General features: G+C 36.4%; 2 protein-coding genes across 2 annotated transcripts; one reads left to right on the forward strand and one right to left on the reverse strand.

Annotated features, from left to right (window-relative positions):
- Positions 1–5,185: 5,185 nt before the first annotated feature.
- On the forward strand, positions 5,186–8,626 carry LOC306857536 (non-structural maintenance of chromosomes element 1 homolog). Its single transcript, XM_079397519.1, has 8 exons — positions 5,186–5,263; positions 6,385–6,523; positions 6,689–6,807; positions 6,929–7,006; positions 7,297–7,443; positions 7,575–7,691; positions 7,968–8,094; positions 8,208–8,626. The coding sequence occupies exons 2-8, from the start codon at positions 6,406–6,408 to the stop codon at positions 8,303–8,305; spliced, it is 804 nt and encodes a 267-aa protein (XP_079253645.1). The 5' UTR covers positions 5,186–5,263; positions 6,385–6,405; the 3' UTR covers positions 8,306–8,626.
- A 671-nt stretch (positions 8,627–9,297) lies between these two features.
- LOC306849029 (lysine-specific demethylase 8-like) lies at positions 9,298–14,928 on the reverse strand. The gene is made up of 7 exons (XM_079383880.1): positions 14,188–14,928; positions 11,223–11,395; positions 11,014–11,146; positions 10,837–10,884; positions 9,755–9,904; positions 9,576–9,668; positions 9,298–9,492 (listed from the first exon to the last, which is right to left on the reverse strand). The coding sequence occupies exons 1-7, from the start codon at positions 14,638–14,640 to the stop codon at positions 9,328–9,330; spliced, it is 1,215 nt and encodes a 404-aa protein (XP_079240006.1). The 5' UTR covers positions 14,641–14,928; the 3' UTR covers positions 9,298–9,327.
- Positions 14,929–15,680: the final 752 nt, after the last annotated feature.

A 15,680-nucleotide genomic window follows, 5' to 3' on the forward strand; every position in this document is an offset into this window, starting at 1 on the left:
TCCATCGGCCAGGACGTCAGGCAGTTTGTATTGGCTTGCTCAGTTTGTGCCCAGAACAAGGTCTCTAACCGGCCCTCCGTTGGTCTGCTCCAGCCCCTGCCCATCCCCTCTCGTCCCTGGTCACACATAGCCTTAGATTTTGTCTCTGGCTTACCCCCTTCGAGAGGTTACACCGTGATTCTCACGGTGGTGGATCGCTTCTCTAAAGCGGTTCATTTCGTGCCCCTCCCCAAACTCCCCTCTGCCAAGGAGACGTCCCAACTGGTCATTGACCACGTCTTCCGGATCCATGGTCTTCCGGTTGATGTTGTCTCTGATAGGTGTCCCCAGTTTGTCTCCCGTTTTTGGCAGGAATTCTGTAGACAGATCGGGGCCTCTACGAGTCTGTCGTCAGGTTTTCATCCCCAGTCCAACGGTCAGTGTGAGCGAGCCAATCAGGATCTCGAACGGGCTCTCCGCTGCCTGGCGTCCCGCAATCCTGCCTCCTGGAGTCAACAGCTCACTTGGGTTGAGTATTCCCACAATACTCTCCCTGTAGCCTCCACAGGTATGTCCCCGTTTGAATGTTCTGTTGGCTATCAACCTCCCTTGTTTCCCTCTCAGGAACCCGAGGCTGCGGTACCGTCTGCCCTAGCCTTTGTCCGAAGATGTCGTAGTGTCTGGAGAAAGGCTAGGAAGGCCTTGGTCCAGGCCTCCAGACGGACCAAAGCAGCAGCTGATCGTCACCGGATTCCAGCACCCCGCTATGTCTGTGGTCAGAAGGTATGGCTGTCTACCAAGGACCTGCCCCTCAAGGCTGTCTCTCGCAAGTTAGCGCCTAGGTTCATTGGCCCATACCAGATCAACAAGGTCATTAATCCGGTTGCGGTGCGGCTCAAGTTACCTTCTTCTCTTGGTCGGGTAAACCCTGTTTTTCATGTATCCAGGGTTAAGCCTGTTTTCAGATCTGCTCTTAATGCCAACATTTCATCCCCTGCCCCCCCTCCCCCTCGTCTAGTGGATGGTTCTCCTGTCTATTCTGTTAGGAGATTACTAGATGTTCGTCGTCGTGGCAGGGGTTTTCAATACCTGGTGGACTGGGAGGGTTACGGTCCAGAGGAGAGGAGTTGGGTCCCGGCTCGGGACGTTCTGGATCGGTCGTTGATCGAGGACCTCTTCCGGAGACAAGGTAAACCCCCCACTTAGGTCGCCTGGTGGCGTCCCGTGGGGGGAGGGGTACTGTCAGGATCTCGGTGGGGGCTGCCTTGTTTTGTTGTCCTGGAGCACGTGGTCTTTGTTTTGACAGCTTGCCATGTGCTCCGCTGTCACGTTGTGTCGACTCCGCCCCTCTTGTTATCCTGTTTGCTAATTCTCTCTACTCACCTGCACTCTATCTTGTCCTCATTATCTCCCCTTTATCTTGCCCTCGTGTCTGTCGTTCTGTGTCAGTCCGTATGCGTGATTCTGAACGAATGCTTTTCTCGCTGCTGATTATGTATGCTGACCCTATATCGTTTTTGTTTATTTTTCTAGTCCTGTCGGTCTGGCGCTCCTGTTTTTTGCATCCTTCACTTTTTGTACTCGCCTGCATCTCTAGGACTCTGGTTTGCTCTCTGCCTTGGATATTTTCTGCCCGAATGCCCGCCTCGTCACAGTAATTCCTCCCGATTCATCTCGGTTCGCGCCCGGCGCTTACTCTGGATTTCAGCGGCGGCTGGTTGTTGCAGTCTCGCCGCCACTTTGCCCCGCTGCCTCGGCTGAAGCTGGATTGATCTTCACGTTGTGCTAACGGACTGTTTGCTGGCGGAGAACGCCGTCCGGCTGACTTTTTGGACTGAGCTCTTTCTGTTTTCTTTTTTTGCAAATAAATATTTGAGTTTATTCACCTGCTGTTGGATCCCGTTCTCGTTCCTGACAGGTTCTCAGTGGCGTGCGGTGGTGTTTTTTGTTGTAGTTGTTGTATTATTATTATTATACATTTTTATGGATCAGCTGACAGAGTTAGTGCCAAGAGTCACGATCGTTTGTCGCCGTTTATTTTTAAATGAAAGATTTGATTATGCATATTATATACCAGCAAGCAGATGCGATCAGAATATGAACCCAATAAGCTAAATTGCATAAGTATTTTGCCATAAAGAACATACACACAGATAAGGAGTGCCCAGCTGCCGCTAGCCAATACTGTATATGCACACGCGCTCGCACACACAAACATATTTTTTACAAACATATTTGTAACACTAGTTATTAACTAGTAGCTTGCATATTCCTTTATAAGCTGTTTATTAGTACTCATAAAGTACATACTAATGCCGTATTATACGTGACCATATTCTACATCTTACCCTATACCTGAACAGTAGGCTAATTAGGAGTTTGAGGCAAAAGTCAATAGTTAGTTAATAGTGAGAAATGGAGACAAATATATAGGAAGTGTGTATATATTGTTATATATATATAGCTATATATGTATATAGAAATAATCATGAGACCATTGTAATTGAGACACTCAAGTTTTTATTGATTTTGTTATTGATCATTGATTGATTTTTTATGACTTTGATGACTTATTCTTCCTCAAATCTGGAGAAGATTTTGTACTTTGATTTATCAATCATTTCTGTGCAGAACACTTCATAATCTTTTTTTTCCAAAAATACAAAAGTGAAAAATTCCACCGGAGAACTTTCATCATAGTCACCCATCCAGCTCTGCAATTTGCTTTGGCATGCAATTTGTTCCTCCTTTTCCAGTGAAAAGACACTGGGAAATTGTATTTCTCCATTCCAATTTCTGTTACCACACCAGTCAGCTGCAGTCCTGGTGTCTCTCACAAAATGTTTTCCTGCTGTGAAAGAAGAAAGTATGGTCAAAATATTTGGTGTATATACAAATGTTACAAATAATGCCTCAAACTTGTAGGCCTAGAGCATTTACAGTACATGACATAAATGATCTTTTCTAACAATGAATGTTTTCTATAAATATTATAAATACATTACTACCGTTTTCTTTGTAAAATTTAAAATTTCGTTTTCAACAAAACTTATGAAAATTACACATCGTTTTGCAACAAATAAAACGTTTTTCTGCACTCACCATAGTTTAAGCATGCTATTTGTAGTAAAACTGTGGCTATGGCCTACAAATTGTAATAAAAAACATTTCATTTCACGGTGATCCCACATTTGCCCATTTTAATTTTTAGCTTTTCAAAAATTCTATACTTAATTGAACTGCCCAATTTCCATTCATCACTTTATTAATTTGCATGCATGAAATTAGTGTAAAATAACCTGCAAAAATGTACATAACCTCAAAGCCGCAAGGATCATAATTGATACTGAATTTCTGATGTTTGTGTGTTGTACGGCTTCTGTCATCAGTCTTTGCCTGCCATCAGTCAAGGCAAGGGAGGCAGAGACTCTTTAGAGAAAAAAAAAATGGATGAGAAAATTATCGATATTACAAAAAAATCAATGCAAGTATTACAAAATATGACATTAAAAGCGTAAAAGTCACTAGTATGTATAAAGTAATTGTCCAACAGCGACACCCGCTGGTAAAGTTAAAAAGAACAGCTGAACATCAGTTGACAAAAAAAAATGTTTGTATTGTTACTACTTTTGTTATTATTTTGGAATAAATGCAAAAATACGTAAAAACACTAACTTGATGACATTTATTGGTTTTGATAAAAGAATATTACACAGTGTAAAAATACAAAATATAATTGTATTTGGCCTTTTTAGTGTAATGTTTATTTAAGGGAAATTAGATTAGATTAGATTAGATTCAACTTTATTGTCATTGCACATGTAAGGTACAGGGCAACGAAATGCAGTTAGCATCTAACCAGAAGTGCAATAAGCAGAGGTACAGGATATATAGTGTCTACAATAGTTACATATGTACAGAATATACAGATAAGGCAGTAGTACTATGGACATAATTTACAAATTTTAAATACTATCAGTATGATATACAGATGGGTGATATGAACATACTATACAGATGGATTGTACAGTAAATGTATGTACACTATGAGCAAAAACTATGAATATAATTACAAATGGATATGAATAAGCTATACATTAAGATATATAAATACTAGTGCAATGAACATTGAAAGTGCATAGAAATAAAAATTTCCAGTGCATAGTACTCAGTGTGTGGATGTTTTTTTGTTTTTGTTTTTTAACCGATTTTAATGATGGGGAGGGGTGAAGAGTTTGTGGTGGTGTGTGAGGGGGGTATCATTGGGCAGAGTTTAGTAGGGACAACATATACACATACACGAAGCCGGAGGGCTTAGAAAGTGCAAGACAGACTCATATTGAAGTAATAACTTACAAAGTACCAGGAAATCCCTAATATGGACAAAAGCATCCAGCTATCACTGTATGATCTGAATAAAAGGCAGAAACCTTTGGAAACATGAAGGCATTAAACACACGATTGCGACCATATATGGTTTATTTGTACTTTTTTTCAATCATCTCCAGGTGATTTTATGGTAAATTACCAGGTAAGTTTATGAACAATTCAGTGCTACCTGACATAGCATTTATTACAGTACAAAAACTATTGTTTTATATTTGATAAAAATGAATAAAAAAAGTGTTTGTAGTACATTAACAAATCATTTATTGGTTATTGTCCAACAGTGTATCTGATTTCTAAGCCAATTAAAAGAAAGACATAAGAGAAAAAAAATAAAGTTTCCTATATTCTTATAAACAGTATCCTATATATATATATATATATATATATATATATAAAATAAAAATTTTGTCCCACTCACTTCTGAAATGTTGGCTACGCACCTGTGTATAGTAGGTATACACGTGCATATATACTGTCGATACAGCTAAGCACTCCTTATGTGTTCTTTATGGGAAAATGCTGTTTAGCTTATTGGGTTCATATTCTGATCGCATCTGCTTGCTGGTATGTAATATGCATCATCAAATCTTTCATTTAAAAATAAAACTGTGTAGTTTACAGCAGAAACGGCGATAAACGATCGTGACTCCTGATACGAACTCTGGCAGCTGATACATAGAAATGTATTATAATAATAAAAACAATCATAATAAATAACACACCTGTGGGAACTTTGCATTATTAAAACACCATCGATCGCCACTCACACTCCATCCCAGTAGGTGGCGGAAATGCACCTTAAGCTGGTTTGCCAACCGCCATTAAACATAAATGAAGAAGAAGAAAAAGAAGAAGAAGAAGAAGAAGAAAACTCGGCGCTACATATTGAGAGCAGGTATGTGAAAAGCAGTACTTTTACGACAATATGTGTTTAATACAAACCTGTTTCGGCCAGACTACAATGTCGGTCTTTGAATGCTTGGACAAACGCACGCTTGGTTTGATGTAGCATGTCGTATTGAGGATGTTGTGCAATGTTTGTACATTGATCCGGTAACGTACTAGTTTGCATATACACTGGAAAACATTTAGTATGATTTCCTTTAAAGAAGCTAGGAAACAGTTTTCGCGCAGACATTTGTTAGAAAAGTCCTAAAAAACAAACAAACAAACAAAAAAAGCAGCAAAGTGACACATTGAATTAATCGTGAAACGTAGAAGTAAAAAGATCAAAATAGTATTTTCTTGTAAAACGTAATCCAAGAATCTGTTTATTTACAACAAAGACTTTTAATTTTACAGTTTATATGATCACAATCACTTAGTTGGGGGAAGTCGTGGCCTAATGGTTAGAGAGTCGGACTCGTAATCGAAAGGTTGCGGGTTCGAGCCCCCGGCCGGCAGGGATTGTAGGTGGGGGGAGGGAATGTCCAGCGCTCTCTCCACCCTCAATACCACAACTGAGGTGCCCTTGAGCAAGGCACCGAACCCCCAATTGCTCCCCGGGCGCCGCAGCATGGCTGCCCACTGCTCCGGGTGTGTGTGTGTGTGTGTGTGTGTGTGTGTGTGTGTGCATTTGTTCACTACTCACTGCTGTGTGTGTGCACTTGGATGGGTTAAACGCAGAGCACCAATTTCGAGTATGGGTCACCATACTTGACAATACGTCACGACTTTACTTTTTTACTTTTTTTACCCTGGCTGTATAAACCATATAAAGGCCTATCAACGTAAACATCCGGTTAAAGCTACAAGCAGGGTGATGAACCAACTGAGTTAACCAGATCTGTGCTACTATCTGTGTCCCATTCTGGTGGGAACATCATCCCTTGATTAACACCCATTGGTGGAGGATAGCACTTGATGCTAATATAACTATTGTTTAAATTGAACTTGTTAAATATTGTCTTTGTAATGCATAAGTGTTCTCCCTACAATCATTTTCAATCATATCACCATTTGCCTGCTCAGTATTGGCAAATTTGAGAAATTTATATCAAGAAATGTCTTCTCCAGCTCAAGAGGACATTAAGCAGAATGTCCCGAACAATGGGAGACAGTCACAAGCGCTTCTTGCAGAGCATAATGAGCAACGGCATCATCAGTGCATCTCAAGCCGTAGCATTACACAAACACTGCTGTGAGACCCATGGAGGTATGAAGGAAACCCACTGACTGCAATTTAGCCAAATTCTGTTGGATCGTGTGTTTATATAGTATTTATTTTGCATTAAAGATTTATTACCTCTATGTCTCAGACCTGGAAATTGTATATCAGTTGGTGTCTTATTTGAATTATGCGTCTGTCTTGGCTTTCTAGCACACTATACAGAGAGATTGGATGATTTCATTAATGTCATCAATACTCAACTTCAGCCCTTTTTCATGCACATCAGGAAAGGCATGTCTGAAGAGGATGGTCTTGAGTATTACGCCTTGGTTAGTTGAAGTCTGTTTTTATATATTATTAATTTGTTAATAGTAATAGTATTATATTATATTTACATGCTTGGTATGATATTATGTCAAAAAAGAAATGACAAATGCATCTGTTATTCAGGTAAATGTGTCGGAGACATACATAACACGAATGGCATCAGATTATGCAGATAATGAACTGGAATTATTCAGAAAAACGGTAAATGCTTATTCACAGCAAATTATATATATATATATTATACATAATGTCTTTATTGAACACATCCAATTAAACATTCATAGTGCTGTGGAAAAATTCAGTGAACTTTTTGTTTTTGTTACCTGGATGATCCACAATTTTTTTTTTTTTTGTATTATGGTGACTTTCATGAGTCTCTTGTTTGTCCTGAGAATATGAGAATTAAAATGACAATATAATTTTTTGTTTGTTTTTAGGTAAATAATATTTTGTTTTCACAATATCTCTCAACATTTTGTCTCTGCATTCAGATGGATTTGATTGTAGAGTCTGAGAGCGGTACTGCCTCCTCCACCGATATCCTAAATTGTGCCGACAGCCTCCAGACAAAGAAACTGAAGAAAAAAGAAACAGAGCTTGTCTTAAACAAATTTGTCCAGGACAAATGGTTAAAGGAGGTTGGCTATTCATTTTAAAATTGGTCTTTTCCCATATATTGGACAAAGTTATTATAAACCACTCGCTCGCTAGTCACTACCTCCAAAAGCAAATAGGTACTTTTATTTGTTCTTTTGTTTTGCTGTTTTAGAAAGACGGTGAATACACTCTAAGTGTGCGCTGCATTGTGGAGATGGAACCGTATATGCGCACAATCTACCACGACCTCATCAGAGTGTGTCATGTGTGCCACAACATTGCCCTGCAGGTAAAGACATGAACACGTGTAAAGGTTGAGAAGTTTTATTTGTTGAGGAAATCCAGGCTTTTAGATCTCCATGTAATTTGAACCACAAGAAGTAACTTTAAATGAATAACTCGGTGACCAAAAAGTCGTCAGTACTTCAGTAGATGAGTGTTTTTTTTGGCACTTATGTTACATGTATTGACATTTTATTTCTATAGAATTGACTTGGTGATAGGGGTTACCTGATAGCATTTTCAAACAGGAAACTGCAAACAAGAACTTTTATTTTACCTTTAGAGCCAGATGTGTGAAAACCCCGCCTGTGGAATCAAGATACACTTCCCGTGTGTTGCTCGATATTTTAGAGCACGTAATGATCCTCGTTGCCCGGCATGCAATGATTTCTGGCCTCATGAGATTCCAGGTGAACTTTTTCTTTAACATTGCTCCACTGATTTAAGATTTAATTTGAACTATTTGTTTACTTCAAAAGCTTTTTGATTCCAATGTTTGCATATTTATTTTTCTCATTTGCAGAAATGCAGCATTCCCAGTCACAGAGTTCACAAAATCTGCCTTCATCATCCAAAGAGAACACTGCTCCCACGCCGTCACGCCGGTCAAGGAGGTCTTAATCTCAAAGCCTACTGATTCACTGCTGCAGCTGGCCTTTTGACCATTGAGGATTTTTCAAGTGCATTCTCTTAGAAGTTTAAAAGATTTTTTTTTTTTTATACATGTATGTTCTATTAATAAAGAATTGTTATTGAATAGGTTGTTTCTCAATTACACATTATTTTTGTTGGAATTCTGATTCAAGAGCAAACTAAATTTATTTGCTCTCGTATGGAAACATTTGCTCTCTGTGTAGAATTTTAGCATTTTGTACAGCTGCTAAGATAAAAATACAAAATAAAAATTGAGAAGCGCACTGTTGAAGTGTCTTTTCAAATCTTAAAAAAAGATTACTTCAAGTTATTAGCAAAGTTCAAAGTGTTGCAACTAAATGTGGGTAACCATTTAGTTCCCTACATATTGTTCCTGTAGAAGAACTGATAAAAAAATGACGCAGCAAACCAAGACCACGAGTTCAGATCATACAGAAATACCTGTACTGTTCAATATATAGATTGAATACATTGCTGCTTAAGATAAAATATCAGAACAGATGTTAAAAAAAGTCATGCTTTTTGGCATGTTAAGATTTACACTTACATTTATTAATTTAGCAGACAAATTTAACCAAAGTGATATACAAATGATGACAGTAGAAGCAATCAAACCAACGAAAGAGCAACATTATGTAAGTGCTGTGACAAGTCCTGGTTAGTCTAATGCAGTACATGTAGCATTTTTTTTTTTTTTTTAATTAATCTAAAAATTTTAACAAATTAAATGATTTAAATATAATAAATAAGGTAAAATGGGGGATGATGCTCCCCTTTAAGAACTATGTGCATTTACATTTAAATTGTAACAAAAGCAAATATGTCAGAAATGTACATCTAATTCATGGGAATACCGAATAATAACCCCATCATTTACAGTAAGTAATACATTTATATGTGTATAAGAGCCTAAAACTCTCAAATTTGGCATTTGTACAAATAAAGCCAATACAAGACTTGACAACACAAGATGTTTTATTCTGTACAAATCAGGACCACCAAAAACTGACAGAAAAGCTGAGCTCTAGTGAGCGCACATAATGCCAGTGCTGTTGAGGGATGAAGAGGACATCTCTGGGCCGGAGAACACACTCCTGATACCAGGCTTTAGAGAAGTCTGGGAACGTCACCAGGTCTGGATTCTCCACCTCCACCTGGTGGTGGTAAAACAATCTTGTGTGATTATTTCAAAACACTTTAAGAGCAAGAATCTTGCTGTCATAAATTGGGTCTTTACCTGACTGGTGTTGTGCAGTAGCTGCGACTGATGTGTATAGAGATATTTTGTTTCATCTGGGCTGTAGAGCCTGATATATTTCCTTCCAACCACCTGACGTCCAAAAACAAAACCAGAATGCTGGTTGAAAATGAAACAGGGGGAACAAATGCCAAATGAACCATTTGTCTCTTGTTCACCTGTGCCAAAAAATTCTGTTGAGGATCCTGATGGAGAGGAGACACAGTCCCTCCAGGCCCAAACCAGGCATTAATTGTAATGTCATCCTCATCTCCTTCTCCAAGACAACAATAGTCTGGGATGCGAATATCTTCTTTCAGCTCTGGAACCTATCAGGATGAATAACAGCCAAGAGTGAGTGCTATTAGTTTTGCATGATGCTACATCCATTATTAGTATAATTGCAAATCTAAGAAGACTGCTATAGCACAAACTAAAAATTACTGAGTGCACTTTTAACCATAAAGTGAGAGAATTAAAGAAATAGTGCAGCCATAAATAAAAACTTGCTGAAGGCTGGTTTGTTTGTTTCTTCATTGGAACAGATTAGTGGACGTTTTAGCCTTACATTACTTTCTCAGTAGTGGATCCTCTGCTGTGAATGGGTGCCATCAGAATGAGAGTTTAAACAGCTGATAAAAACATCACAGTAATCCTCAAGTCATGTAGGTAATCCAAAGGTTTGTCTTTGTAATAAACTAAGTTTTAAATTAAAACAGACATTTATGGATAAAATTGATCAATCCATTATATTTATCAATGGATAATATTGATTTCTTCAGTGAAAAGTTGACTTGTCTGAATAAGGTGTGAAATATGCACACACCAAGCACTGTTTGCATGTGAAAACCAGTCCAAAAAAAAAAACTAGTGAAAGTGTTATTTTTAAACCAAAAGCAATGGTTACAAAGTTAAAAATGTAATAATTATGGATTTGTTTCTTACAAACATGCAGTTTTTGACGTCATAAGATGTTAATTGATGTACTGGAGTGTTGTGGATTACTGTGATGTTTTTATCAGCTGTTTGGTCTCTCGTTCTGACGGCACCCATTCACTACACAGGATCCATTGGTGAGCAAGTGATTTAATGCTAAATTTCTCCAAATCTTTTCTGATGAAGAAATAAATCATCTATATCTTGGATGGCCTGAGGGTGAGCACATTTTCAGCAAATTTAAATTTTTGGGGAAACTATTCCTTTAAAGATAAAGTATGTAGATTCTGGTCTTCTAGTAGCACCAAAAAGAAATGCACCTGACCTGATCAAACAACTGATGCTGAGCCAGATATCCCACTCCATCCTCTGCCTAGAAGAAAATAACCAAAAATAACAAATATAGACAGTTTACAGCTTCTCTAGACAAAAAAAATAAATAATTGGTTTTTTTTTTAGAAAAACACTGTCTTACAGTGAAATAAATGGAAATAATTCTTACTGTTCCTATAATGTAGCGGTCTATGAAGTCATTCACTGTAATGAGCTTTTGTGACCACTCTTCATCAGTGTACTTGGATCCCACTTCAATAGGTACCGTTCGGCAGCCAGCGATAGTTCGCAAGTAGTCTATGCTTAGAGAGAGTGTACAGTATGGCAGTGTGCTGATGTTTCAGAAGGTAAAATCTAATAATGCATATTTTTCAGTACCTCCATGGACGCTCTGTGAAGGCCGGCCAATGGTCAGTTATTCCCTCTATAATCACAGGCTTCTGAGGATCCAGGAAATCTGATCTGAAGCGATCCAGGGATGGACAATGAATCCTAGGCACTGCTTGTGCAGGGTTTATTACTGGCTCAGACTCACAGTCCACTTTCATTTCCTGTTTTAGAAAAGCTTAAGTGAATAATGCATAGGTGAATAGGCTATTGGAACAAGGTTTTAAAGAGCATGACATGATTTAGTAAAATATGACATGTTTCTGAATCAACAATTGTGACCCTGGACCACAAAACCAGTCATAAAGGTCAATTTTTCGAAATTGAGATTTCTACATCATCTGAAAGATTAATAATTAAGCCTTTCATTGATGTATGGTTTGTTAGGATTGGACAATATTTGTCCGAGATGAAACTATTTGAAAATCTGGAATCTGAGGGTGCAAAAAAATCAAAATACTGAGAAAATTGCCTTTAAAGTTGTCCAAATGAAGTTCTTAGCATATTACTAAAAAATGAAGTTTTAATATATTTACGGTAGGAAATTTACAAAATATCCTCATGGAACATGATCTTTACTTAATAAACTAATGATTTTTGGCATAAAAGAAAAATGGATAATTTTGACCCATACAATGTATTTTTGGCTATTGCTACAAATATACCCCAGCTGGTATATTTTTATTTTTACATACTGGTTTTGTGGTCCAGGGTCACAACTGGTATTTAAATCACAGGCCAAACCTTATTCAAAAATAAAGAAATAAAAATAAATCACATTTCTACTTGCCCTGCCAACATATTCACTCAGGGCTCGCAAAATCGCTAGCCCGACGTCCCGGGGCTATTGTGTTTTCCAGTTGGGCTACCAAAATGTATCAGTGCCCTGCCCGACGGGCTACCTTAAATACAGGGCTCCCACGCAATGCTCCCTCTAAGCTTAAGTTTTGCTTCAGTTTGTATTCTACTCTATCAGTTTAAATAGTTTGTTTTGATAATATATTATGTTAGGGCTATATTATAAACCTGATAAATAATTGACCTTGTTTTTGAGTCTTTGACTTTGAGTCTCTTGCTCATCAAGGCTGTATTCATTTAAAAAATACAGAAAAAACTTATGTAGTGAAATATTATTGCAATTTCTAATATTGGTTTCCTATTTTAATACCTATACTTTAAAATAGCATTTATCCCTGTGATCAAAGCTGAATTTTCAGCTTCATTACTCCAGTCTTCAGTGTCCCATGATCCTTCAGAAATCATTGTAATATGCTGATTTATTATCAGTGTTGAAACTGTTGTGCTGCTTCATATTTTTTTTTTTTTGGAACCTGTGTTACTTTTTTCTTTGATTAATAAAAAGTTTAAAAGAACAGCATTTATTCAAAATAGAAATATTTAATATAAGTCTATATATATAATATATAATAGAAGTCTTTACTATCAATTTGATCCATTTAACACATCCTTGCTGAATAAAGCTTATTTAACTTTCTTTAAACTTTTTAAAAGTATCTTTAAAAAAGAAAGAAAAAAATTATGACCCCAAACTTTTGAATAGTTTATATTGTAACACAAAATCTCTATTTTGACTAAACACTGTTCTTTTTAACTTTTAATTTTTTTAAAAATATCACAGGTCCCAAAAAATACAGTATACAAATAAATAAATAAAATAAAAAAGCAGTACAACTGTTTCCAACATTGATTAAAAATCAGCATATTAGAATAATTTCTAAAGGATCATGTGACTCTGAAAATACTGCTTTGCTTCACAGGAATTAATTACATTTTAAAGTATATTAAAATAGAAAACATTTATTTTAAATTGCAATATTTCACAATATTATTTTGTGAAATAATATTCAGTATTTTTTATCAAATAGATACAGCCTTGATGAACATAAGAAACTTCTTTAAAAAACTTTATTGATCCAAACTTTTGAACTGCAGTGTATTGTACAGTAAAAATGTTTTCTCAGGTAACCTAAAATGTACATCATTTAGTTACATCAAGGGTCAAATCAAATATAAATAGCACATTAAAGTTAAAAGTTACACACTTTTTTGTGTGCGTGCTGTACAGGTCTGGTATAAAGAATGCTTTTGCTCAGGTGCCAGAAATGTCCGCCCAATAGAGAAAAGTTTTGCTCAGCAAGAAAAAAAATTAGAGGGAACATTGCTCCCATGGGTCCTTAAATTTGATACAACTACATTGAAGAGTTTTTAAGGCCTTAGACAGTTTAAATGTTAAATGGTATAAGAAATAATTTTTCAAAATGCCTTAAATAGATTTTTAAGAATTCTGCAGATACCTTGTAAATAGTAAAATAAAACTCTTTCCTTGATATTCGTTGATATTTGTGTATTGAAAATGTTTTTGATTGACATTTATGGTCTTTATTTTATTTGGGCTAGTTAAATAGTTTTCAGGCTATCAAAATCTGAAGAGTACCTGCCCGAAGGGCTACCAGGGATTTAGAAATTTTGCGAGCCCTGTCACTGATTCCAACAAACACAACATTGAAGTTTTATCATTTCAAATAATAATAATATAATTTTAACATTATATTTGTAAATGTATAATTTTGTGTTAATGTGAATTATTAATCTAGTTTAATTACATTCACACATAATTTTATCAAATGTTATGTCTTTCTTTACAATGAAAATTTGCAATAATAGAGGAAAATTATGAAATTATTATAATTATACATACAAGGCAAAAATTACATTGAAGTATTAAAATTACTACAACTAAAAATTCAAAGCTAAATAGAAATAGAAAAACTATATGAATATATATATATATATATATATATATATATAAAAAAACTTACAAACACTTACATTTCATTAAAACTATAATTAAACTGAATGAAAGCTACTTCAAAATATTTACAAAAATTAATTCACAAATCCTTCATGCTCTTGTCTTTATGAGAGAAGTCTTCACCTTTGAACAGGGTTCTTCACTCGTCTCTGCTTTCTTTGAACTCTTCATTTTCACTTTATTTCTTAAGACACCAACAAGCCTTTGCAGAATGTTGTCCATGATGCCTGCTCCCATTAACAAACCCATGTCACATGTTTTAATGGCCTCTTGGATATTGTATTGAGATGGACTTCCACGACATAAACTTAAGATTTTGAATAAGCAGCCATAAGAGTAAACTCTCCTCCACTCCTTGTCCACATCTCTCCATGTGCCAGTGTTGAGCTTCTCCCAGGAGTAATCGATAATGACCTGAGCTCTTTGAGCAGAAGCTGGGCATTCACTGTACAGCTGATCTCTAGCCAGCTCAAGGACCTTCAACACACTCAATTCAATCTTCTCGCTGAAGTGAAGGGGGAATTCAGACACTGTCGAGGGCAAAACAGCTCGAACATCAGTCCAGATAGGAGCCATGAGCAGAAGAAACTTGTGCAGATCACTTGTAATTGATTTCTGGTTGATGATCTGGCGAGAAGCGACCACAGGAATGGTTTACTTGCTTGGGGACAAACACGACTACTTCTCATGGTATTGAGATACCGAACTGGTGTACAATAAACTTCATATTTGTTACAAGTGTATAATAAACACCGTTTAAAAACAAATGCAAACAGCTAGCGTTAGCTACGTAAGAAATGTGCAACTAATGCAAAAAGAAAAGTAGTTGAATATAGTGCCCGGCTTTAATGTTCGGCTGGAAACACAGAAGATAAAAAACGTTCCGCTTCTTTGCGATCGATTGGTTTACACTATATCTTTTGAAACCTTTTGTATGCAGAAATAGATAGATATGTTATATATATTCACAACTTATATGTGATGTTAAAAGACATAGTAAGTTTTCTGAAAGTTAACTTCCATATTAAGGCTTTACTTGAAAGATATCACTTGAAAACTTTTCTAAAATAAAAAAAATTAAAAATGTTTTGTTAGCTAATCAGAAGAAGCGGACAGTCCATGTATGGGAAAACAGAAGTTTAGAGCCCAACACATGAACTTGGAGTGGCTTTTGTTAGTTTGAAGGTGCAAAGTGTTCACAATTTTACATCTCTCTACAATGGCTTATACAAAGCTTCAAACATGGTTTGACCAAAGAAAGACATACAAAGATGGCCTGTCTATATTTTGACGGAGGAACGTCGCTAACACCTGTAAATTCTGAACAGTTTATTTATTAGTTGATTTAAATATGAATTTGTTTATAGAATATCTGTTTATCCTCTGAAACACCAATGAATAAATTATTCCCACTATTGCCCCAATTTGTGGAAACCTCTCGCCTTTATTGTTTACTGCTTAGGCCTACAGCTACATTGTAAAAAAATCCAAAGTTGAGAAAACTTAAAAGTTTAAGGCAACCCGCTTCAATAGATTTTTGAGTTTTCTCAAATTTTAGTTGAATAAACTGAAAGCAACAAGTTGAGAAAACTCAAAAATCTCCTGAAGCTGGTTGC

The sequence above is a fragment of the Barbus barbus genome, assembly GCF_936440315.1.
Source record: "Barbus barbus genome assembly, chromosome: 3".
Lineage (NCBI taxonomy): Eukaryota > Metazoa > Chordata > Actinopteri > Cypriniformes > Cyprinidae > Barbus > Barbus barbus.